Source organism: Pyxicephalus adspersus, chromosome 1, assembly GCF_032062135.1.
Source record: "Pyxicephalus adspersus chromosome 1, UCB_Pads_2.0, whole genome shotgun sequence".
Lineage (NCBI taxonomy): Eukaryota > Metazoa > Chordata > Amphibia > Anura > Pyxicephalidae > Pyxicephalus > Pyxicephalus adspersus.
Genome location: NC_092858.1, coordinates 32,845,225 through 32,869,973, shown reverse-complemented (window position 1 = coordinate 32,869,973; position 24,749 = coordinate 32,845,225). Strand labels below are relative to the sequence as shown.

Sequence of the window (24,749 nt, the reverse complement as noted above, 5' to 3'; positions counted from 1 at the left end):
TGTGTATGGGGCTTTACTAGCATTGTCAAAATCCAAACAATGGTAGCTCAAGTATCTCTAATGAAAGGTTTTCCCTAGTACCAGAATGACTAACTCACACAACACTTTCTTTTGAAAACCTCTCAATCTCCCTGAAATTGAGCCGTTTTATATCTGTTTACAGGCTATAAACCAAGAAACTGGGGGCCATGGAGGTGGCACACTGGCATCTCCTTTTATAATGCACAGCAGTAAATGAAAATTGGAAATGTGCATACACAAACCAAATATGTAAGAATCTGTGACAATGTTTGTACATACGCCTTCTGGCTACTTTCATTGACTTCCACAATTTTTCTTTGAAAGCCCGGAAGATCAAGGGAGCAGCAGATTTTAGGATTAGGGACTTACAACATTGAAATTCCCACCCACCATCTACCTTAACTTCCCTCTCATGTTCAATTCATGGATTAGGATGGTCATGCCTGAAAATTGAAGTGAGAGAATTAAAGGGTTCTTGGCTAAATTTAAGTTTAATATTTGAGTCAATGATTCACAACAATCATACAGGCAAACTACCGCTTTACAATGCTCCAATAACCATGTATATATAGCAGCAATAGCTGTAAGGCTATCCCAACAAAACTCTGTTTTTAACGCTACAGGGCTCTTACCAGTGTGCAGTGCAAAATATCTTTTTATTCGGAAAACATTCAGAACACTGTTTCTACAATCAGCCAAATAGTACAACTGCTTCATGCTTAACTCAATTTAATGTCAACTGAACATTCCTGCCTTACAATGATGTGCGTTTTTAAATACATTACATGACTATGCTAAAGAGAAAAAAAAACACAACACAATGAAATAACCACAAATTTTAATAAATGTCTCCCATTATATTTAAGGGGCCTCAAAAAATCCCAAAAGTATTCCATGTGAGGACAGGATTTTTTTTTCTCACAAAGACAGACAAACAGTTAAACAGACATAATACTTTAAAGATTAGTTTATTTGAGGGAGGGGCAGAGCTGATAAACAGAAAACAAAAATAGAGGGTTGGTCAGGTACTTTACATGATAATAAAACATCTCCCAGAAAGCTGATTACAAATCATTACAAGTTTTTTTTCTTATTATATATTTTCTTCAGATTACACTTCGGTGAGAAGTGTAAAATGTTAAACCAGGAACTGGTCCAGAAGAGCGACAAGAACCTAGCTCTCAGATGCACATTAGTTATAAATTAGGGAAGGCCAGATGAAGGGGTTGTGGTGGGGTGGAGGGGCAGTAGGACTGATCTTGATTTGGAATAGGATGTGCAAGAAAGGCAGTGTCTGGATGCAACATGCCACTCAAACACCAACTCTTACAGGTACTTTATTTAAAAATGTCCTACAAACAAAAGTTTGCTGCTACAGCAGCCTTCTGGAAACTCACAGCATCACGCCAAGTCTGAGGGGGATTCTCCTATGTAATATGGTCTTGAGTCTGGATACAGCTAGTTATCTCAGCCATAGTAGTTAGGTTTCTGGAAAATTGCTCTATTCTGAGTGCAAACCAAGCATCTGAAGGCTTTCTTTTCACTACTGAAGCTGCAAATCAGGTCTTTTATATTTATTATAATGTACTAAAAATGCAACCACTACGACATGAGGTCCAGCACATCAAGCCCATAAAAGTTCTCTAGGTACGGAAGAAAAACCTTAAAATCAGAGCTCTGGGAGCCACCCAAGTCTTATGTGTGACATTTATTCCTGGAAATTAAAGGCATACAAATTATAACCTTTGTGCAATGTAGCAGAGGTGTTTTCAGGAAGCACTGAATATACTATGTGGTAATCCTGTAAAACTTCCCTTTCCCAAATAAAGCATCAACTGCGATCAAGGGCTTCCTCGCCACACACTGCACTTATGCCCCCCTCTTATTTCACACACAAGGTAAAAAGCTGCAGCAGCATGCAAGAGAACAAACAGCTCATTGTGTTCCTAACTGAAGATCATTGTTGAAGGCGTCAAAGTTGGACTGCTTTTATATTTCTGAGGGGACAGAGGCGGAAGGGGTGTTGCTTTACTTGCTCTGGTTTATGCCAATGATTTATGGAATAGGGCATATGGGAGATTAACAGGAGAGGGAGGAAGGAATCCAATGGACACAGGTATTCCCCAGGTTATTCTGTGTATTCTTCAGTCCCCTCTTCTCCATCCATAGACAAAGCTGCATATTTACTTGCTTGGCTGAATTTCTGTATATATGGGAGGAAAAAAAGTGTCAACAAATGGAACCTGCTTTATTGCAGAAAAAAAAAAAAAACTACAAAAATTGTTAAGGACCCTCAGCATGGAATTCACTCAAAGGTAAACAATTAAAAACAAACATTCAATGTGTTAAACGGAAATTGTTTCAAACAAAAAAGTTATACATGTAAGTGTGACTGTAACTGGACCAATGTTGTCAACACTAGAATGACTGAATCCGTTGCTGTAGCACTCATAATAAACCAGTTGATTCCCAGTGAAAGCAGTATTAAGTAAAATAGGTTTAAGATATCAAAAAGAATAACTTACAGCTGACTGCTCATCCTTCCCCCTTGGCTCTGATCCCACATCCTTATCTTTCCTGTAAATGGAGGGGACAAAACATTTTATATCTCGTAATACACACACACACACTACCACTTTTGCATTGACACCTTCAAGCTAAAATTTGTTTGCATCAGCGATATTCCGACATTTGATCCGCGCTTCTTGCTATATTCACATCTTGACCGACAGCACCCAATGGGGATTAAATCCATCTTGAGGTAAAGTCGTGAGTTTTTTTAAAAATAGACTCCTTTAACAATGATTATAATAAGCATTTGTGAATAGGACAGCACTGACACTTTCCAGCAAGCTGTGTCTCCTTAATCATGTACATATATATTAACCAGCTTCATTGTGAATCTAAGATTCATGGACTACTCTGTCAGCAGTACAAGAAAAAAAAAAGTTATTTTTCAAGTTAAAATGACTATTTTTTTTTTTTAAATTGCTGCTTTTATCTCCACTGACTATACTTAAAAAGTTTGCTGGTGTGCTGCTTGCTTCAGCGCCTCTAGAAGCTTTTCTGGCTTTCTTTAAACTCGTACCTCTCAGACACTCTGTTCCGATCTCCAATGCCACGTCCACCTGACTTTGATCCCTGGTCCACTCCATCTACTTTGTTCTCATCTATTTTAAAAAGGAATAGGTAAGTTCTGAGCAAAAAACAGCTGGGTCAATCATCTTCAGCAAAAGAGCTTACCTCTTCTATCCACATTCCCAGGCTGCCGCCTATCAGAATCATTTTGTTTATCTCCTCCACTAGAAATAACCAAAAAAAGGAAGCATTAAATCACAAGGTATTTTGCTGCATTAACCCACATAGAATAAAATGAGCAGCTCAAGGGTTGAACAGGACAGTTAAACATTTCAGGATAGACCAGCGGTAACCCAAGATTGACCCAAGCATTTTTCTTTACCTCTGAGAAGACTCTGAACTAAGGGAGCGAGATGGGACAGGTGCTGCACTACGCTTCACCCATGCATTCTCCTTAGGAGGTGGTGCAGGCATTACTTTTATTGGGAGCTGGGAATCAGATTTTGGAGACTTCAAGCTAGAAGATTCCTCATCTTTTCCAAACACTTCATTTTCTACAGATTTCTCGCTTTCCCTTCGTCTCGAAACTGTGGAGCAGTAACCAGAAATATGTTAGTGTATGCCTTAACACTCTAGGAAGTGAAACAAATGCAAGCATCAAAATACAGTGTTCTCTCCAGCCCCTTTTAGCCAGGTGCACCAAAAACAGCGGGGTGGTTACTGAAAGTTGGGTCACAATACAAGGGGGGCCCACTCACCTACAGTTCCTTCCCACCCAGCTTGAAAAAAGTTTCACGGGAGAACACTGAAACTACAATTAGTAACTTTAGCTTTTAACAAATAATTACCTAATGTAAGTCATAAGGGGTGAAATACATGGCTTGATTTTATAGGCGATATTAGCAGTCTAATGCAATGCTTGTAATAAAGCACCGCAACAGTAGTAGGCTGAATACTTAGGGTTTTTGTTTATAACATGGGGGTATTGCCCCTTTTTTTGGCCATAAAAAAAACAAAAAACAGTTACACAGCACAGTAATACGACCATGGCGCTTCTCTGGTTTTATGACTCTAAAGTGCTTAAAGAAGTAAAATTTAATCAAAAGTAGAAAAAAAACCACATACACAAGGCACTCCTGCAGTCACAGCTTTCTCTGGCTACACATTGTGCATTGCATAAACAATAAGCAGTAATTTATACATTTCAATATGAGTATAATACACATAAGCCCATTTTTGAAACCTTTTATCATATACTGAATTCGTTGATGATCACTTAAAGCTTACCTATCACCAAATTTTTATTTTTATATAAAAGGGTGGCTAAGCATCGCCCTTTTAAAAGACCCCGCTCCCCTTCCGCCTTCACCGATGAAGTGGTAAAGACTGAAGAGAAAGCCCGCAGTCCTCCTGGGACACATACCTCAGTGCCACTGTAAGGAAGAAACTTTCAGGAAGACTTGTCACCTGATCTCACGCCTGCACTGTGCGAGATCATGTGACGTAAGAAGATGTCGGTAGAAGGTCGCGCCTGCTGTCCAGTTCGCCCCAAAAAGAAAAAAGCTGGGACATAACCTACAGAAGGATTGACAGCTTTAAACCTGGAAAAAACAAGTGTGTTTTTTTTCCCCCTAAAAGTTCCTCATTAAAATTTTAAACACAATTGCCTTGAAATTTCATCTAGAGATGAAATGGTGAATGTCAATTCACAGCTTTATCAACATACCCCTTACTCTAATCCCCTAAAAAGCAGGACTTGCAACATGAAAATGTACTAATCGCCATGAAGCATTTTAGTGCAATAAGTATTAGGCAGGTTCACTAAAGTCAATTGTAACATCATAAAAATAAATAAACAAGATATGTTCAATTTTCAAGGCAATTTACCAGCATGTGTAATCCACCAACACTCACCACCCAACCTCCACCACCCTCCCCAGGAAGCTGCTAGATAATAGCCATGTGTTTCCATGTATATGTGTACCTCTTCATATGATGCAATGCCCTGGACCCAGCTGTCAATGCTAGGCCCAAGCACTATCACAGGGCTGGAGGTGGTGATGTCAGTGTCTTTAATCTACAACATCAACCAACAGTGGGTTTATGATAGTTGTGGCACTGAAAACGCGAGTATCGGAGGGTCAGGGACTGGGCTTTACACAGACAATGAATTGACAAATTTTTTTATTGTATGGAGTAACATACACACAAAGAAATATATATATATATATATAGGGTGAAATCCTGATATAAAAAAAACGAGAAAAACAAACCAAAAAAAAAAAAAAACACAGTCCTGCAATTGCTGGTTGCATTGGTGCATAAATGATTTTCCAATCACTGATCTAGAACAAAGTATGCAAATCAGGAAAGTTGGAGAGGTCAGAAAGCCTTTGCTTACTTGTTTTCAGGTTAGTTATTCTGTCAGTACAAAGCGTCTTGATAACCAAGTAGCAAGGATTTTCAAAAACAGCTTAACAGTCTCTACGTTTCTCATGTGATGGGTTTTATTTTAAGCCAAAGTTGTCACTGCAGTCCTCACACATAGTTGGGTTTTTATTTCAGAAGTGAAAGAAGGCCACCTTTACAAATTGACATTGTCCTTTATTCCAACTTAAATTAACTGCACAGGGTCCTTTAAAATAAGTTTAGAATGCATATTCTAACGATAATTCTCAGTAAAAAAAAAAAAAAGTTACACACACTATCGGGATACACTAAATATTAAAAATTTTTCTACACAATTAACAACAAGTCAGGCACAAGGGTTTGTGTACCTGGGAATTAAACTAAGACGTTATTCAATTGCGCTTTTAGATATTTTTACTTTGAATTGCTTTAAAAATTTGTTTCAAAAAGTTTAGCTCATTCTCATTTGCAGTCATCTAAACTGCTTTTCTTCTTGCAACTATATCAACATGTCAGTGTACATGAGCTACTGGAATGCATTTTTCTATTCTCCTAAATTTGTGCTTCTGTGTTTTTCTCACTTCTTGATGATGATCCACTGGTGCCTGTTTGAGACGACTCACTTCCAGTCCTAGACCGTTCTTGGTTTTCTTCACTTCGCCAGCTTGGGTGTCTACAGGTTAAAAAAAATAAATAAAATAAAAATCAGCAGATGAAATGATTGCAGATTGCCAACTTTATCATATAGAAGAAAGCCACCAGCTGCTGTAATATAATACCACCCAAAAAGTGATACTAGCGACACTCTTAAACATTAAAGCTTCCATGATAAATGTTTTACTATTGTTGGTGATAGATGGCCTTGTAAAAACACTTGTAAATAAATAAGAAAAAAAAAAAAAAAAAGAAATGTGCTATGTAATGACAGATTGCTGGTGGGAGGTGAGCGTTAAAGCATGCAAGTAATTTTTAAATATCTCCATTCTAGGTAAGATGTTGTAAACATAATATAATTCAGTATTTATATAACGGTGATTTATTATGCAGTTTGTACATAGTCATGTCACTAGCTGTCCCCTAAAGGAGCCCACAATCTAATGTACCTACCATAGTTATATGTCTTTATTACAGTCTAAGGTCCATTTTTGGGGGGTAGCCAATTGACCTAACTGCATGGTTTGGAATGTAGGAGGAAACCGATTCAAACACAGGGAGAACCTGCAAACTCCATGCAGATAAGTGTCCTGGCCGAGATTTGAACCTGGGACCCAAGACAATGAGTGCTAACCTCAGTTTGTATGTTCTGCCTACGTTCGTCTGGGTTCCCCTGGGCACTCTGGTTTTTTGGCACATCCAAAAAAACAAGAAGTTAGAATATTTTGCTTCCCCCCAAAATTGGCCTTTAGACTGTCCAAATATTATGACTAGGGAGAGTCATGAGGTCCTTTTTGAGGAACACTTAGTGGCATGACTACGGACTGCTGTGTAATATGTCTGTTATATGAATAAAAATATAAATAAATTCTGTTTGCTAGTTAACCAAGCTGGATTAAATTGGAAAAAAAAAAAAAACACAAAAGTGATGGAATTTTTTTCCATTCAACCACCTCTTACCTTTCCCTTGGTTTCCTGTCTATCTGTCTAGGCCGGTCATCTTCCAAATGACGCTGCATTTTCTCTTGCTCTTTCTGCAATCTTTCCTCCACCTCACGTTCTCGGGCTGCAGTGTCCACAGGCTTGGCACCTCCAAATATTGAGGCAGCGCGACTGGTTGGTGCTGGAGTACCACTGCTCTCCTCCTCTTTGGGTGCAGATCGGGGTTTAAGATTGAGCTTTGGCCTCTGGGGAGGACCTGTGTTGGAAATTTGTGAAATTAAAAAAAACTTAATGGCGGGAATGTGTCTGATTCATTCACTTTAAAAAGGAGTGATATATCCCAGTTTAATAATTGAGTCTGCAGCAACTTTACAAGTTTTTCTTGTGTCTTATACATACCCCTTTCTTCCTTCCTGTCATCATTACGGGAATAGCCATTCCACTTGTCTGATCGATCATCACGGCGGTCATCACGGCGCTCATCATATCTATCGCCATACCGATCACCACCTCTGTAATCATCATCTCTACGGTACCCGCTGCCAAATGCCCTCCTTCCACTACCTCCACGGGAGTCATAACCTGGGAGGGAGAAAAAAAGGCATTAAGGACTAAGAAAATTGACTGCTTTGCATTAATCAACACCAAACGGTATGTTTAAAAAGACAACAGGTGTAGCATTTTTATAAATAATTCTATTAACTTTACAGATTTTTTTTCTCATGGCTACAAAATGCAGTAGTCAATTCCCGTTTGCCCTTCAAAAGCAGGGCTTAAAGTATGTAGGAGATTTAGTGGAGTCAGACTAACCTGTAACTAGCAGGTAGCCACAATTAGGACAACTGTCAACAGGCAAGCAATTAACAATAGCCAATATGTTCAGACTTATAGGGTTAAAAAGACAGCAGTATTTTCAACGAGAAATTACTGCCAAAATGATACTGAAAGTTACTAGTTAGAAGATTGTTTTAAGTACCTTTAGGACCTGTGGACTTTGATGTGCACCCTAAACTCAGGATGGCAGATTCACATTTACATAATATAGTGTTTACCGCCGTTCTCAAGCTGCTTTTTGTGCTTTGCATTTCTGTGGATGCAGTATATAATATCAAGAAACCTGTGCATTTCAAGAAAAGCCAGTCAAGTGCAGCAGTCCGTGTTTCATTCCATGCATTTACATAGGGCTGTTTTTTAAATGACACTACCTGTGTACAATTGCCCATGCTGTGAGCATGTTAACTGTTTTTATCCTGGCGACAGATTGAAACAGTAGGTGTACACACTTAAATAATGAAGAAAATGACAGGCAGGCTATACAGCGAATATCATTTAAAAAATGCATGTTTGCTGTCATCTTGTTTGTAAGATTATCGGTAGGGGTGATAAGGTATGAAATAACTAGGAATACTGGAAAACTGTCATCCTAGACAATTCTATGGCGTCAAATACAAAGCAGGGAAAGGTTTTTAGCTCCCCCCCCCCCCCATGAACCATTTTTTCTGCAAGAGGAATACATTTACATAGTGGTAAACAGAAGAACCAGAACATATTAAACGTAATTCATTTACAAACCAACAAAGAAAAAAATAACACAATGCAAATACAAGTTAGAAAATCTCAAAGTTATGTCTAATTTTGCATTTAGGTCAATATTTAATACTTGCCTCTATCATAGTCCCTGCGTTCACGGTCATCATAGCGATCCCTTCCTCTGTCACGATCATAGCGATCATCCCTGCGTGGGCCATCACGATCATACCGGTCATTTCGATATCCTGTGAGAAACACAATACAGTACACCAAGTCTTAAAAAAAGTATCTTGTGGAAAGAAGCAGCAATAGCATATACACTTTTTAATATGACAAATTTCCAAATGCTTTGATTTCTTGCAACAAGCTATTTTGGTAAAAATATTTTTTAAGCTGAAGCCTAATGCTTTAAAAATGTTGAATTTATCCCACATACTATTATATAAAAATCTCAAGATTCTTTTGACTGATTACACTTGAAAAAAAGGTACAATTAGGATATGGCTTTTTTTAAGGTTTATCTAAAGATTATAATTTTCACTTACTGTCTCCGTAACCGTCTTCACGGCGAGGAGGATAATCATCATTACTATCTGTGCTGGGACGCGCCCTCCAGTCTGAGGAATCTGTCTTGTCAGAATCTCTATTACGGTCCCGATCTCGGCCAAATGAGCGATCATCGCGATCTAAAGACAAGGAAATTGTAGTGAAATAAAGTTACTGTATTATTACTTATTAGGCAAATTAAGTTCTTTTATATGACAGATATAAAATTCAAGGGGGGAAAATGTAAGCAATATCATACATGACATTCTGAAAGACAATACCAATAGATGTTTGGGGGGGAAGGGGAGAGAGAAAAGCAACATGTTTATAATTAGACAACGTGTGTCACTTTTTACCAGGGAATAACGTCAGGCCAAGACTTACAAGGGATGTTTTTTTTTTAAACACTTATAAATGGCCATACTGCTTTTGAATGAGTTTTTTAAAGATGTTTAAAACCCCTAGAAACTCTCTCATTTGTTATTAATGTAAGCAGTTATAAATGCTTTTAAACACTCCCACTGATTATAAAAAAAAAAAAAAGCAAGATGCATTCCCTTTAACATTCAAAAACATGCTGCCCCCAAAGCCTTGGTGAAGACTGGCCCAGGTAAATGGTAATTTCAAACATTAGAGAAAGAGTCTGTGTAGACTTTGTTAAATTTGTTTTAAAACATTTACAATTAAAATCAGTTCTTTTGGCAACTTTATAGATTAAAAATGAAATAGAGCTGGGGTTCTCATTGATTGCATAGCTAGGATGTAAAATTTAAATTCAATGCTTTTTTTTTGCAATGAACAGTACAGTACGAGAAGGACTTTTACTGCTGTCTATGAATGGAGTAGAAAGTAAAATATGGAAATTTTAGAATGCATCAGATTCTATTGCTGGTGGTGCCTTCTTTTCTCTTATTGCTATTCATTGCTCTTTATTTCCCTGGTGTCACAGGTAAATGAGAATGGAATTATCCCTACTGGGGCAAAATTAAGACCAATAACAATAATAAAAAAAAAAAAAAAAAAAAAAAAAAAAAAAACCACACACACACAAAAAATGTCCTTATCTTCTGCTGTCACTATAAAAAAAACAAAAAAACATCCTAGCTAGATTTGAGCCTTTATGCTAAGAGTATTACAACACAGACTGCTTACCTTTGTCCTGTGCTTGGTCAGCTACATCCACTCTTATTCTTCTGTTTCCTAGAGACTGGAAATACAGACAGGGAATTTTAATAAAAAAACAAAATAAATATTCTCAAAAATCAATTGTCTACAGGTTCATGTTATAAACTTAGGTTTTGACTTCATAACTTTTTAAAATTGCTAGCCCTAGACTGCCAAAAAGTTCTTAATTTTCTGGCAACATACTTGTTTCAGGATCAGTGACCCAAACAGCCAGATAACTACAACTACCCAAAAGTATCCTAGTAGTATCCCAAAGCTTTGTTATTTTCAGTTACTCTTACTCTGAAAGACAACAAAAACAGTAGTGCATTTTACCAGTTTTTGTTTGAGAAGCTCTCCTAAAAAATACCCAATTTCCTAGAGACCATACATATCCTGTTTGTAATCATTTAGGGGAAAAATACTCAATGGTATCTCACTTCTCCCTGCTACTTCACCTTCACTTTATCAAAGCTTCCTGGTATGGGGCTGCAATGTCATTTTTTGTAAGCTCCAACAAAGAACTTACATAATGTTTGACTCAAATAGTGGAGTGTGACAGCGTATAGGAAATTGGGGGTCAGCTAGTAAGAGACATTTACTTTGCTCTCAATGGTCAAAGTGACAGAATCTCTAATCAAATTGGTTAAGCAAGATACACCAAATAAATGCAATGTTCACGATTTTATGACGACATATTAGATGAAAAAAACGCTTTACATAAAAGGTGTAATACATATGTGATACCCCAGTCCTAGTAATAAAGCTAGGTTAGGACCTAATATGACCAAACTTAAACAGAACATATCAAACAGAAGCATGAATTGGCCAGAGCACTGTTGTGGTGAGTAAAAACAAGTCAGCACAAGCATTGATGTGTGCCTTTCCAGTGTCAGCATTCCCCAATACACTGCACACACTCACAAAGGGAAAACAAACCACAAGAGATTCTGCTACACCAGCACTTCTGGCTTTACAGAACACTTGACAACAGTGATGAACGCAGCTCATGTCCATAAGTGAGCTACAAATATGGACTTTCCAAGGAGATGCTGACTTTAAAATTGTTCAGAACAGTTGATGCATACTGCATAAATCAGTGTTCATATTGCAAACATACACACCACCCAGCCACCCCTTCACCCAAGAAGCCGACTTTACAATAGCATGTCAACAATAAAAGAAAGTAACACAATAGGAACATGGTGTTAGCACTTAAAGAGTACGTAAACTCTGAATTTTCACTTTATATAAATGGGTAGAGAACCCTTTTATGTAAGGTAAAAATTATGTTTTATTTTGGGTGGGGGGGGGGGAAAAAAAAAAAAAGGTGCAAGACTGCCCCCCCTAGGCGGCTGAGAATGAATGGGAGCGCAAGGCATCCCGGGAGGCTCTTAGGAGCATCTTGGGTATGCGCAAAAGGAGCCATTTTGCTCTAAGAGAAAAAATTGCCGCTTCCATGCATGCACAGTGAAGATTGGCAATTTTTTTTTCATCCTGATGTAGGATGGAGAACCCAAAAAACAAGATGAAGATGGCGGCGCCTGGAACGCAGGACCCGTTTGCAGACACCCCCGGAGTGATCGAACTGCGCTACTGGATGGAAGTTAAGTGTTTTTTATTTTTACTTTTGAGTATAGTGCCTCTTTAAAGACAAATATGCAGTCTAACAGTGTTCATATGTATTATTTAGAAAAAAAGACTAGCAGATTACCAATGTTATCTATAAAAATGGGGCTACATTGCCAATTATTTCACTTTGGCTTTGTTAGCAGCAAATTGAAAAAAAAATAATGAATTTAATGCTCTTTCTTCAGTTATTTTAATGTCATCTGGGGATATACTAAAAGGTCCAGTCGAAATGTAATATAAAGGTCACAGCTTGCTATCTGACCTTCAGCTTTGCTGGCAAACTTTTAGTTGTCCAGTTTAAATAAAAGGAATGGGGGAATTAGATCTACAATAATAGATTTTTCAGAAAGTTGGATCTAAAGCTCTAATAGTAGGCTCCTTATGGCGTGGCAGACAATGTTTACCTGCCATAGCCATTTAAAAAAAAAAATCTGAAAGTAGTACTTCAGAAGAAAAGTGCTATCCAAGCACCCAAGAATATCCATAGTGTGAGATATAAGGTTCTTCTGCCTGACTGCTAGTCAGATTTGGTCTTCTCACGAATGTGCTGCTCAAAGATCTTACGAGGAGCTAATATAAGGAAGCAAACTGCTGCCACTACAAAGGCCATTTCCATACAGATGCACAGTGCAGAAGAGGACATGGTAATTATTCAACTGGGATAAGATCAGTGCAAAGGCATCAAAGGCGACACAAATACCTAGTTGTTTATCTTCTGCCCGCTTTTCTGGGCACAATATGTAAAATTCAAATTTTAGATGGACTTTGAGGTGGAGGGGTCAGATGAGACTGAAAATGGATCGCTGTCCAGGACTCTGTGGCCTTACCATGTGTACAGAGTCTGACAGGCAATAAAGTATCAGGCATTGAAGATTAACTTACTTCCTCGTTAAGACTTAAAGCCCGCATAAGGGAATCCATGTCATCAAACTCTGCATAACCAAACCCTTTTAATCTCTCTGGATTGCTGGGTTCACGAGGCAGACGAACAGCACTTATCTGGAGAAGGAACAAAGAATGTCATGAGAAAATCATTCTTACAGTTAAATACATCTACCCATAACACAGTTCAATCAGATTTAAAGCCCTTTATGAATTGCCAATAGTTTGGTTGTGAAATGTGACTATTTGTAAACATCTACATATGACTGCTTCATGACCAAAATGTTTGTAACTGGGGTTGTCTACATAATGTTTATAAATAAAAAAGGCCTCAACCTAAACATAATCCCTTGAATCAATGATCATCTCCTAACATCAATGGTTGGCCTTGAAAAGTACTTAAAATGCAGATAAGTAGGATCCCCAGCACATAACAAGTGTACTATTTTTTTGTATTAGTATCTCAACATTTCTAATAAAAAGCTGTTACCTACATTTACTACATTCCACAGGGAGCTGGAAGACAGGAGGGAAGGGCACTGGGATGATCAGAGTGATACTACTACTTCCCTATCCAATAATAGGTTGTCTCAATCTTTAACCAAGCTTATTACCATACACTCAGTAAAGACATGTTAGATTCTGGATATGCAGTTTGACAGGAAGGGCCTGAATTATACTAAATGTATTTTTTTTGGGACATGCATAAATGTAGATGTTTACTTAATCTTCAGTTAGTCATAGAAAAAAAAAAGAGGATGATCTGACATATATGCAGTATGAGAATATAATCTACCTGCCTTCAGACAAATGTGCTGGCAGATGCCCTACTAAATACCTACAATCACATCATAGGAGCATTTTGTGTAGTAAAGGAAACTCTACATACTACTTATTAGGGGGAATACAAAACATTTCAAACTGCTTAATCCTTATTTTCATAAAAAGCACTCACATTCAATCCCCTAAAAAACTTTTGGATGGATTCCTCCGTCACATCATATGGAAGATTTCCAAGAAATGCAGTGTAGGGAGGACTCTTCGGCAGGCGACTTCTGTCCACATTAGGTTCACGTGCAGCTCGAGGGGCCGTAGGAAGGATTGAACGATCAATTGGGGCAGCTCTGTATGAGTCATCTTCATTACTATGCCATGTAGTAGAGACTACAATTTGTTTAAAGAAAGAAAAAAATGATTTAATTAAAACAAAGCAACAGATTCTAGTATAAAGTTTGAAGGATGATAGGTAATTTTTCTTTTCAAACATTCCAATATTTATAAATTTCATTTATACATTGTAAAGACAACCAAAATCTATAACTCAAACTTTAAATATTTAGAGTGTGGGTAGTCCCACACAACTCTGAAGCTAAACAGTCCCTAACTACATAACACTTTGTAGTAAGCAAGCTTCAGCCCAAATACAAAACTTTGTACATGCAGCAACCACGGCTATCAAATATTTAGACAGCTGTCTTGGGCCCAAGCAGTTAATATTTATTGAAACACCAAGTGATGTACACTGCACAAGCCAATGCTTCCTTAAAATATAGGTGATGGTGAACAAACACTTTAATTAAACACTTTAAGCCAACTTTTATAGCTAAATACAATTTCTGGAAATAAAAAATGGCACTGGGATTAAACATGAACACACTAGATAACAGTTTACTGGAACTAACAGTAACAACAGTCTTGGGTGAAAATCTAGCTTGTGAAGTGATTCCTGATGTCATTTGGCAATTTGCAATTAATAAATGACTGTGAGGGTACAACTGCTGTCATGCCTTATGCAGAACTTGTGGTGTGACTCCTCTGGTCATCATTCCCTCTACATAGGGCAAACTGGCACCACCCTAACATCACTTGTTCTATGGCCAATAGGCACGATCAAGAAATATTGTTTTCAGCAATCGAAATTTAATGTCTGTACGCAGCTCAATAGCCCTCAATGATACACATATACAGTTTATGGAAGCAGAGTCCTCCCTAGGTGTCTTTGCTGTGTGCATTGACAGCTGCCGAAAAAGTATGAAATACATTAAATAAAGATGCATTTCATGTGTGCCTTGACAAAAAGTGAGCATTTAACCATCCAAGTGGCCTCCATCTTAATTCTGGCAAAGCCAAATAGAATTACCGGTTGCCTTTAATGCCTTGGAATATAGAACAAATTCTTGTATAAGTGTGTCTAGTGACTTACACTGCTGAATTACTGCAAGTAGGATTTGGTTTTGTCCAAAATTTGCACTAAAGTCCACTAATTTGCAAGGTTAGCTAATTTTTTGATCAAGAATTTGTTTTTATTTAAAATTCTTTTATTTTATTACACCATTGGACAGCACCTGCTATGAAAGTGTTCATCTGTTGGCAGAAGTCTCATTTCTATCAAGATGTCAAACTGCACATGATCAGTACCAGTGACCACCAACAGCTATGTAATGTATTGGCTACTTGGTGTCAAAAAATAGGAGATTTCTTGGTGTTAAATAGACTTTAGGTCTGATAGGTTTAAAGTGAATCTTTCTGCATGACAAACAGAATAAATGCAATCAGACCAAGCAGCCAGAGTACTGTGTAAGCTGAGTCATCGCTCACACTGGGCTAAGGACTCCTAGAGTTAGTTACATCATTGATCCAGCACTGTCACATGGAGTTAGTCACACGCTTCTTCATACAGGGCATTGTCAGATTTTCTTTTACTCCTGTCACTGAATATTTCGTTGTAGGTGCAACAAAAATGTAAATATGTTTTTATGGGGTATTTCTTTGCTACAATGGGCAAAAGTTTAAAGGCCTATCACAACAAACTTTCAAAGTTTTAGGCTCAGGGAAATTGTGATAAAAGTAAAGTCTTTTACAGCTAAAAGCAGTACCTGAAGCTGAATCTAAGAAAAAAAAAAGATAGGATAAAAGTTAAAGAGCCACTTACCATCTCCTTCCAAATCATCGGTCTCGTCTGCCCAGCTGACTGGTTTTGGTACGTAGGTGCTGCCACCTCCACCTACACCGCCACCTCCACCGCCACCTCCACCTCCACTACCACCATCATCCGCTAGGAAGTCAGTCAGGGTAAGAGTTTTACCTTTCTTGTTCTTTTTCTTGCCTAAGAGATCATAGAAAACGAGACATTAAAGATGACTTTAGTTATAATTTGCCTTTCTTGGTTCCTTGATTCTGCCCCCAAATTAACATGCCTAATGTTTTCAAATAAAACATGTTTTCTCACGTACAATATTTTAGACCCCGTGATGCCATCCCTGTGCTTTTCTATACAATGCAGATTGTGAAAGGGGCTCAAATGGGTCTTGTGAGAAAAAAGTTGCCTCCAAAATAATTTCTAAAATTTCCAGATACGACAGACTTCCACTAAAACAATTTAGGGTGTGTATGGGGCAGGGAAGAGTGTGTATGTATGTATATATACTTATACAATCATTTGATTGCTGTAATGAAAATTAATTACTTTGGGAGAAGTTCTTTTGGCAATCCAGACTTCCAGGTAAGAAGGTACCAGTAACTGCCAGAGGTAGCAGGAGCCTCTGGCAGTCGCACAGAGGAATTTCTGAAGCATGTTGCTCATCTCCAAGTGAAAATTTCTTCATTCACTCTCAGAAAGGTATATAGCCCTTCAAAATCTGCCCATTTCAAATTTGTAGTTTTGCAGCTTTTTTTTTTGTAATGCAGGGTGCAGACACAATCTCAAGCCACACAGCAAGCACAATGACAAGCTAACTATCATTCTGGAATTTATCTCTTTACTTGCAGCAATGAACCAAACTTGAGATAATGCCCTGCCCTGAGACAATCCAAGAACGCCTTGATAATTACCAGAAACATTCTGCTGTGCTCAATAAATAGTTTTTTTACTAGGAGTTAAATGGACCGTTTAAAAAATATGGAGGGTTTTTTCTTTTTTTTTTTTTGGTTGAAGAACTGCCAACGACAATTTATGCAGCTCAGAAATTAGAGCTAGTACTACTGGAAACCATTACCAAACTACTTAGGGAAGCAATCATAAAGCATTTCTGACATGATATACTGTCTGGCTGTCGCACTGATCTCCCTTCTACATTTAAAGGCACCCTTTATGGACCATCAACCTTTATCTGTAGAAGATAATGTAAATTCTGCTATCTGGTGGCATATGTATTAAGCTACATACACACTTCCAATTATTATCGTTGGAAAACGAACGTTCATGCACGATCGTATAGCACCGATCCTGCACATAGAGTTAACGACACGATCGTTCGTAGATATTGTACACACAATAGATACGATCGTTTGAGCGATAGAGGAACTATGTGCACGACAGGAAAGTGAACGGACGTTCGTTCATCACGCATGCTCTGACCATGGACGATCAACGAACGACGGTACACACGAACGATGTTCAACGATCGTCGTCCAATCCGATCCGTCGGTCCGGTCGTTCGTTTCCAGCGACTTTCCTCGTTCGTCGGCGTCGTTGGTTACTTTTTTACGAACGATTTTTTGCCCGATCGATCGTTCGTCGTTCGATTGGAACGATAAAAATTGGAAGTGTGTACGCACCTTTAGGATTCTGCTGCATTGCTTATCCATGGCAGCCAAAGGTATCCAACACCTCCGATTTTCAAGAATGCATGAATGCACACTGCTTCAGAGGCTGCCAGCTCTAAAAATGTTATCAATACTACCATGGTTCAGCTAGGGTAGTGAAAAGTCAGAATGTGAGTATCCAAACTACTTATGCTTATGAGAAAAATAAATGGGCTATATGTTTTTTTTTCTTTTAAACTCAAGTGCTACAAACAAGTTCTGGAGCAGTGACGCTGGAAGTGTTCCAACCAAAAACAGGGAACTTAATTTAGAGAATGGCTGTTTTACTGACACACGAGTCATTATTTGTGACAGATGTCCATTTTAGTTGTCCTACCTCAAACTGAAAAGCTTGCCTCCTGATATCTGAATTGTTATGTTAACTGTGTCTTTCTGTTTAATTTTTATTATATCATAAGACAGCAACAACAGAATGAAGGGCGAGATGTCACACAGCAATGCAAGTCACAAGGTCATTACAGAGAGAACCAAACAAACCTTTAGATCAGGGGTCGGCAAAGTTCTATGGCTACTAGGCCATTTATGGGGTGGGCGGGAGCACACTAGTCCGGACCCGTCCTAATGGCTCCACCCACCACCAGGGAGCACCCCCCCCCCCCCCCCCCGGGGGCCCCCCCCCCCCCCCCCCCGAAGTAAAATCCCTCTCCTCCGTATGCATTGTGGAGGAGAGGGATTTACCTTCGGGGAGCTTTCTCTATTTACGGCACCAGCGGAAGTATCAACGCCGGCCGCGGTAAATAGGGGAGCCACTGCAAGGGGGCGGCACCGGAGTTCCAGTAGTTCCTAACGCCCCCTGGCAGATTCGCAGGTTGTCAGTTGGCATTTGGCCGCATCAGCCAGGGGGCGTCAGGCCGGAGCGAACTAGCAGCTAGGCCGTATCTGGCCTAAAGGCCGGAGTATGCCGACCCCTGCTTTAGATAAACGTGAATACAAAGAAACACCAGTAAGTAATGCACAGTAATACAAATAGCTAGAAATATAAAGCAGCGGGGTAGGGAATGTAGCCCTATGTGGGATTGTAGAGAGTAATAAAGAGTAGCTTGGTGTTAAGGCTAATGGAGGGTTTACCTACATTTTTCCAAAGAGATCATTGTGATCGGTAAACAGTAAATGTGAGAAATAACATTAGTTGAAGCGAGGGTGGTGCCCAAGGGTCAAGTAGTTTTCAAGCAAGTCAAACATTGGAGGTAATGGTCAAAGTCTGAAGGGGGGGGGGGTTATTCAGTCACAAGGACATAACTTTTAAAGTGGAATGAAAGTCCCACTGTGAAAAATACACGATCTTGCAGATGGTTATTGCAGAAAGGGGCAGGCAATGTACCTTCTGCATTAAGACAGGTAAGACGATTATTGCATCATGGAACTGTCAAAAGAGCGGAACACATTTGAAGCTCATCCGTGGTTGCCAGGGAAACCAGGCAATTCTTGATTTAAAATAAATCTAAACCAGGAAGTAGTGGTGCAATTTTGTGGCCAAGTAGCAGTGCTACAAGAACCACCAGTTGAAAGACCAGATATCAGCAATACCCAATCCTTTGGCAATACATATTTGTATTTCAACTGTATATTCAGGCTTCTGCCTGGGGGACAAAGCAACAGGCTGTCATGATTTCACCCATTTGCATCTACAGAGCATGCTCGGGTGAACATAACGCTGAGGCGTCTTTCTTGTATGTAGAGTCAACATTTTGGTGACAGGTTAGGAATTCGAAACCAAAAAAAAAATAAAAATAAACTGAAAAAAGGAATACATTTTATCTGGGATATTATTTTCCTAGTGGTTGAACGTAATATACATATTTCAACCTATGTAACTATGAAAGGAAAACTGTACAGACAGATACAAACAGAAGCAAACAAACAGCAACGCAGGGAACTCTATATGCCCACATTTGATATACCATCCTCCTTGACAGATATAGAAAGTGCAAGGAGGAAATTCTACAGAGAGAACTTGGAGAATGACAACATGCACAAGCAAGGAGGCAGCCTGTATACGGTATATCTTTATGTAGTTTTACAGGGGGATCAGTGCTAACCCCTTTTATCCATTTAAATCAAAATGACCAAAGCTATAATACCAGTATGGGAACATCTCCCAAAGCCAATTATAATGCAAAATGCTTTATAAGGTAAACATTTAAAAACATGAATGCAGCAGCTGGGTTTTTCAGAGGTAGACTGTACCACAAAGTCACACAGCTGTTTCAGCTTTCAATGGTATATTGTATGTAATTTCGGGCAACCTACAACCTATAAAGGCCTTTGGGAGGCAACATGGGTACCATTAATGCACAATTAAGCCAAACCAATTTAAAAATATTCATGTGCAAGTGTTACATCAGTAATGGGGTTACGCAGAAAGCTTGGAAGCGCCAAATTCCTACACCTTATGTGTACAGTAACTTCTCTAGAATCGGTCTACAAAGGCTAGCTGCCCCCCAACACACCGTGTCCCTCGGGCATCATTCACCCTGGTGCAAATTTCAGCATGCTTTTGGTAAGTATGCCACCAAAAAATTAATAACATTCCATACAACACCTACTGTTTTGGAGATTATTTAGCTAACAAAATCGTGTCCTAGCTAAGGTTACTGCTTTTAGATTCCTATTTTTTCTCATATCCTCTTCAATACCTGACAATTCATTTCTTTCCCAATATACCCCAGCTAGTTGCTAATGTAATGTTATTCAATTCACCCGTCAGTAGTTTTAAAGTCCAATTTAAAAGCACCTTATGTAAACCCATATACTGCCCTGCAAAAGTAGAAATGGCCCCATCACTGTGCTGTACTTAGCCTGTGCATTGAACTTGCATTGAGATGCGAGAGCAAAATGCAGCTCAGCCACAAAGATTGTAAGCAGAAAAGCCCATTTGGTCTGCACAAATGTTATGCAAAGGAGACATTTCACTGCATTACTACACAGATCTGGAAGTTATACACAAAACATAATATAGGATAAACAAACATACAAGAGGCATGAACATTCTTTAACCATGCCTCCTGTATATTTGTTTATCCTAGTTCAGATTTTCGGTATCAGTAGAAGGACATAAGGTGCGTACACACTTCCAATTTTTATCGTTCAAAACGAACAACGAACGATCGATTGGGCAAAAAATCGTTCGTAAAAAAGTAACCAACGACGCCGACGAACGAGGAAAGTCGTTGGAAACGAACGACCGGACCGGCGGATCGGATTGGACGACGATCGTTGAACATCGTTCGTGTGTGCGGTCGTTCGTCGTTCGTCCATGGGCTGAGCATGCGTAATGAACGAACGTTTGTTCACTTTCCTGTCGTGCACATAGTTCCTCTATCGCTCAAACGATCGTATCTATCGTGTGTACAATATCTACGAACGATCGTGTCGTTATCTCTATGTGCAGGATCGGTGCTATACGATCGTTCGTAGATATCATGCAGGATCGTTCGTCTTCCAACGATAATAATTGGAAGTGTGTACGTAGCTTTAGGCTATAACATCCTTGGGCACATTTTAGCTGGGTGCACCACCTGGGACTTTTCAGTAACCCCCCAGCTGTTTTTGGGTGGTTACTAAAGAGAGGGGGGCACAATACATGGGCTGCCACCTCCTACAATTTTTTCCCACCCAGCTTGGAAACATTTCTGGGTTGAACCCTGAACATCTAATACTGTAGTTACTTTGTTCACATTCTGCTCTAAACTAAATTCCTGTCTGGCGGAAGGCAGCTCACAACTTTAGGGTTGCAATGTGTTCCAAAGCCATAAAGCTGTACAGATGTTTTGCTGAAACTTGCCTTTACCTTAAAAACTAGACAATGCAAACCACTATCAGTATTAATTTGGCTTGATGACAACCCTCATAAAATGAGTTTGGAAAAAGCTGCCATCAGAATGTCTAACGATAAAAAAAAAACCATGCCATTTAGGTTATTACAAAACTACTTTTTTTTGCAATCAACCAAAACACAATCCTAAAACACTTTCCAACCTTATGTCTTTACACTAAATCCTTGTAGTTACACGATTGATCAATAAAAACTGAGCAACCATGCATAGCAAAGGTCATTCCTTAGTTAAGCTGAAGTTCCCTAATTTTTTTGATGCACAAAATGCACATTGCTAAGAGATTTTGATACGAGTCCTAGATTGTAAGCTCTTCGGGGCAGGGTCTTCTCCTCCTGTATCACTGTCTGTATCTGTCTGCCATTTGCAACCCCTATTTAATGTACAGCGCTGTGTAATATGTTGGCACTATATAAATCCTGTTTAATAATAATTGAAGTTATATTTTGCTGAGACTATTTTTGCTGGGACTGGATACCTGTCAGTAGATCACAAGCACAGTGTAATGCAAGAATCAACATTGTCCCAGGTGTTGCATCAGCGTGCAGAGAGCTTGCAGACACAGGGAGTGCACAGTGTTATGGACAACATGCGTTGCGGTCACATTTACATGATGAGTACAAATCACATGTAATACATATCAGAGCTGCAGGATCTCTAGTAATGGTGAATAAGGGCAGGTCTGCACACCAGATCCCTAACACAGAGGTCACTACATGATAATAAGTCACTGTAATATATGTTAGGCTATTACTGAGTCCATGTGTGAAGATCAGTAAGTTCCCCATAGAGCACACATGGGCAGCCAGGCCCGGAGCTGATTGTTGACGTGTCTTCCCAGGCCCTGCAGACCTCCCGGGGGCGGGGATTGCACAGGCCGCTGCGGGCCACCTTCTGACCATCGCTAGGCCTGTTTACCAAAACATGAAGGGGGGGTGGGGATTTACACCTCCCCCAGGCCTGGAAACGTGCGATATGGCCCCTATGCTGGGGATGTAGGCGGGGGGCACAGCGGAAGGCCTGGCCTGCATGGCTCCCATCCTCACATAGTATGGAGCAGCCAGTAATGGAGGTCATTAGTCGATACATAAATATAAACCACGGGCAGCTTGCACAGCAGATTATCACCATGAGCTGATCACAGGAAATGGAGGGAAAAGCAAGGCATGACCCTCATCGCCATATGGGACGTCCGTGCTGCACCCCTAGGCCTCATTCTGTTCCCATAACAACCCCTCCACCACCCGCATTCCGGCCTATGTGCCGCGCTAACCACCTCACACAGGGTGCGGCCTGGGCCGGCCTCGGGATTATGCAGCGTGTCCCTCCGTGCAGCGCCTCCCCCAGCCACGCGGTGTAGGTAGGCAGGCAGTGCACTGGTTAAGCATCAAGCACGGAGAAAATGAGGGCTAATAACCCGCTGTTAATCCAATGCCGGCTACGACCCCGCACCACAGCAACACTTACCTGACGCTGCCATGTCGGGACAAGTGTGAAAGAACGCGAGGACCCGGATGAGAGAATCACGTGTGGGCTGCGCCGGGTCTATCCAACGAAGGAAAGGGAGGTATCTGACGTCACGACGCAACAAAACGAGGCTACGCAAACGCCATCTTTGTTAATGGAAGCGGGGACTCCAGCATGGGACATTTAGTAGGTATGCAACACGTCCTATAAAGGTCAATATGTGGCGACCAAGCTGAAATGTTTCAACATTTATCACTTAGTGTATAATACCCTCATGTTTTATTGCTGCAGACCTCCCAACATGTGAAGGTGCCAAAAAAAGGACGTTACACAGTGGGCGTGGTTATATGGGCGTGGCGAAACATGATGGAAACCATTCAATAAGTAGAAAGGTTCAGTGTATAACAATAACACTAAAAACATTCTACACTAAATAAAAAACCATTACATCAGCCGCAGGTCAGCCGTAAATTAAATTTTGTTCTATTGGTGGTCCTAATATAATAAAATGCCCCAACAAGGATCATCTGATAATTGTCACAATTCTATATTACTGTATTTTTTGTAATATTATTATTATTATTAATAATAATAATAATAAACAGGATATAGTGCCAACATATTACGCAGCACTGTACATTAAATGGGGGTAGCAAATGACAGACGAATACAGACAGTGACACAGGAGAGGATATAGCCAACAAATCCCTTTTTAGGAATGGGATCTGAAAGAAAAGTAAAGCGGACTTTACTTTTATTATTTCCTATTATTTTATTATTTTTTAATTTATTTTTATATTATTATTTTTTATATTTTATTTTTATTATTTTAATACTATTATTTTTTTATATTATCGATTTTATATTTCTATTATTATTTATTTTATTATATTTTAATATGTTCCTTTATTCCACAAATCCAAAAGATTTACCATTGCACTAACACCTCATATTCACACACCTAAAATAGATAACTTTGTCTCATAAAGCAATTTTTTTTAGGGAAAAATGCTTTTAAATGCTTTAATGGATAAATTTGTTTTTTAACCAGGAGAAACCATCATGGGTTCCCCCAAAATTAAAACAAGACCCTTCAACAGACTGGGTTGGGTACCTTCCTGGATAAGAAATGGGGTAGCAACCCTCTCACCCCCTGTGTACCCCCTCTCCTGTCCATAGAAGGTCCTCTGGAATCTGGTTTTCCCATAACAAAAGGGGGAAAAAATCTAGTAGCCCCCTCACTTTTGGAAAAAACAGACCTACCTGCCCCCAAAGGTGTGTTGTCGGGATTGGTGGTGGTGGTGGGGGGTAATTTGGAATCTGAAAGTCTCTCCCAGGATAGTTGGGAGTTATGTTGTTGTTGTGTGTTGTAAATGTAAGTTAATTATACCAGGAGCTCTAAACCAATCTCCTATGTGGACTACACTTCCCTCTTGGAATTTATTTACATAATTACCAGCTACCTTTGTTTTTCTAAACCAGTATCAGGGTTTAAAGCCAGAAGTGAATAGAAGTAAACAAAGTACTCTTCTGGCCCACTCCTAAAAAAAATTAGCACTTCTGCATATGCAAATTTATTTGAGATTATGTGTTCAATTTGACTGTTGGTGGGTCTTGGTGGGGGTTACCTTTGGAATGTCCCTGAAGACAAAAGGGAGTCAGAGGGAGGTGTTGACCAAAGAACCAGAATGGGAGATAAAATCCCCTAGGGATCTACTTCAAAGACCTCCCCCCAGGTGCCCTGCATTGTTTCTGGACAATACAGCTCTCTGATAACAATCAATAGGGCTTTGACCAGCTGGTCAGGGCCCTCGACAGTGCCATCTGCTGGAGAATGCACACATGAATATCCCAGAAGCGGGGTTCCCATTTGGACTAAAACATTTACTATCACCTTATATGCAGATCATATTTTACTGACACTTACAAACCCCCCATAACCACCACAGAGTTCTGGATGAGAATGGCTACAAGTTTCACACATCC

The 24,749-nt window shown here is 39.5% G+C and overlaps 1 protein-coding gene across 2 annotated transcripts; it reads right to left on the bottom strand.

Moving 5' to 3' along the window:
• Positions 1–842: 842 nt before the first annotated feature.
• On the bottom strand, positions 843–22,874 carry EIF4B (eukaryotic translation initiation factor 4B). Of its 2 annotated transcripts, none has more exons than XM_072405658.1 (15): positions 22,764–22,874; positions 15,791–15,964; positions 13,814–14,022; positions 12,859–12,975; positions 10,333–10,387; positions 9,180–9,320; positions 8,769–8,879; positions 7,504–7,686; positions 7,123–7,360; positions 6,090–6,181; positions 3,482–3,686; positions 3,265–3,323; positions 3,110–3,191; positions 2,547–2,598; positions 843–2,224 (listed from the first exon to the last, which is right to left on the bottom strand). In XM_072405658.1, the coding sequence occupies exons 1-15, from the start codon at positions 22,774–22,776 to the stop codon at positions 2,150–2,152; spliced, it is 1,806 nt and encodes a 601-aa protein (XP_072261759.1). In that variant the 5' UTR covers positions 22,777–22,874; the 3' UTR covers positions 843–2,149. The 2 variants fall into 2 exon arrangements, with proteins under 2 accessions (XP_072261759.1, XP_072261750.1); XM_072405649.1 differs by lacking the exon at positions 22,764–22,874 and adding an exon at positions 16,325–16,478.
• Between the last annotated feature and the right edge of the window lie 1,875 nt (positions 22,875–24,749).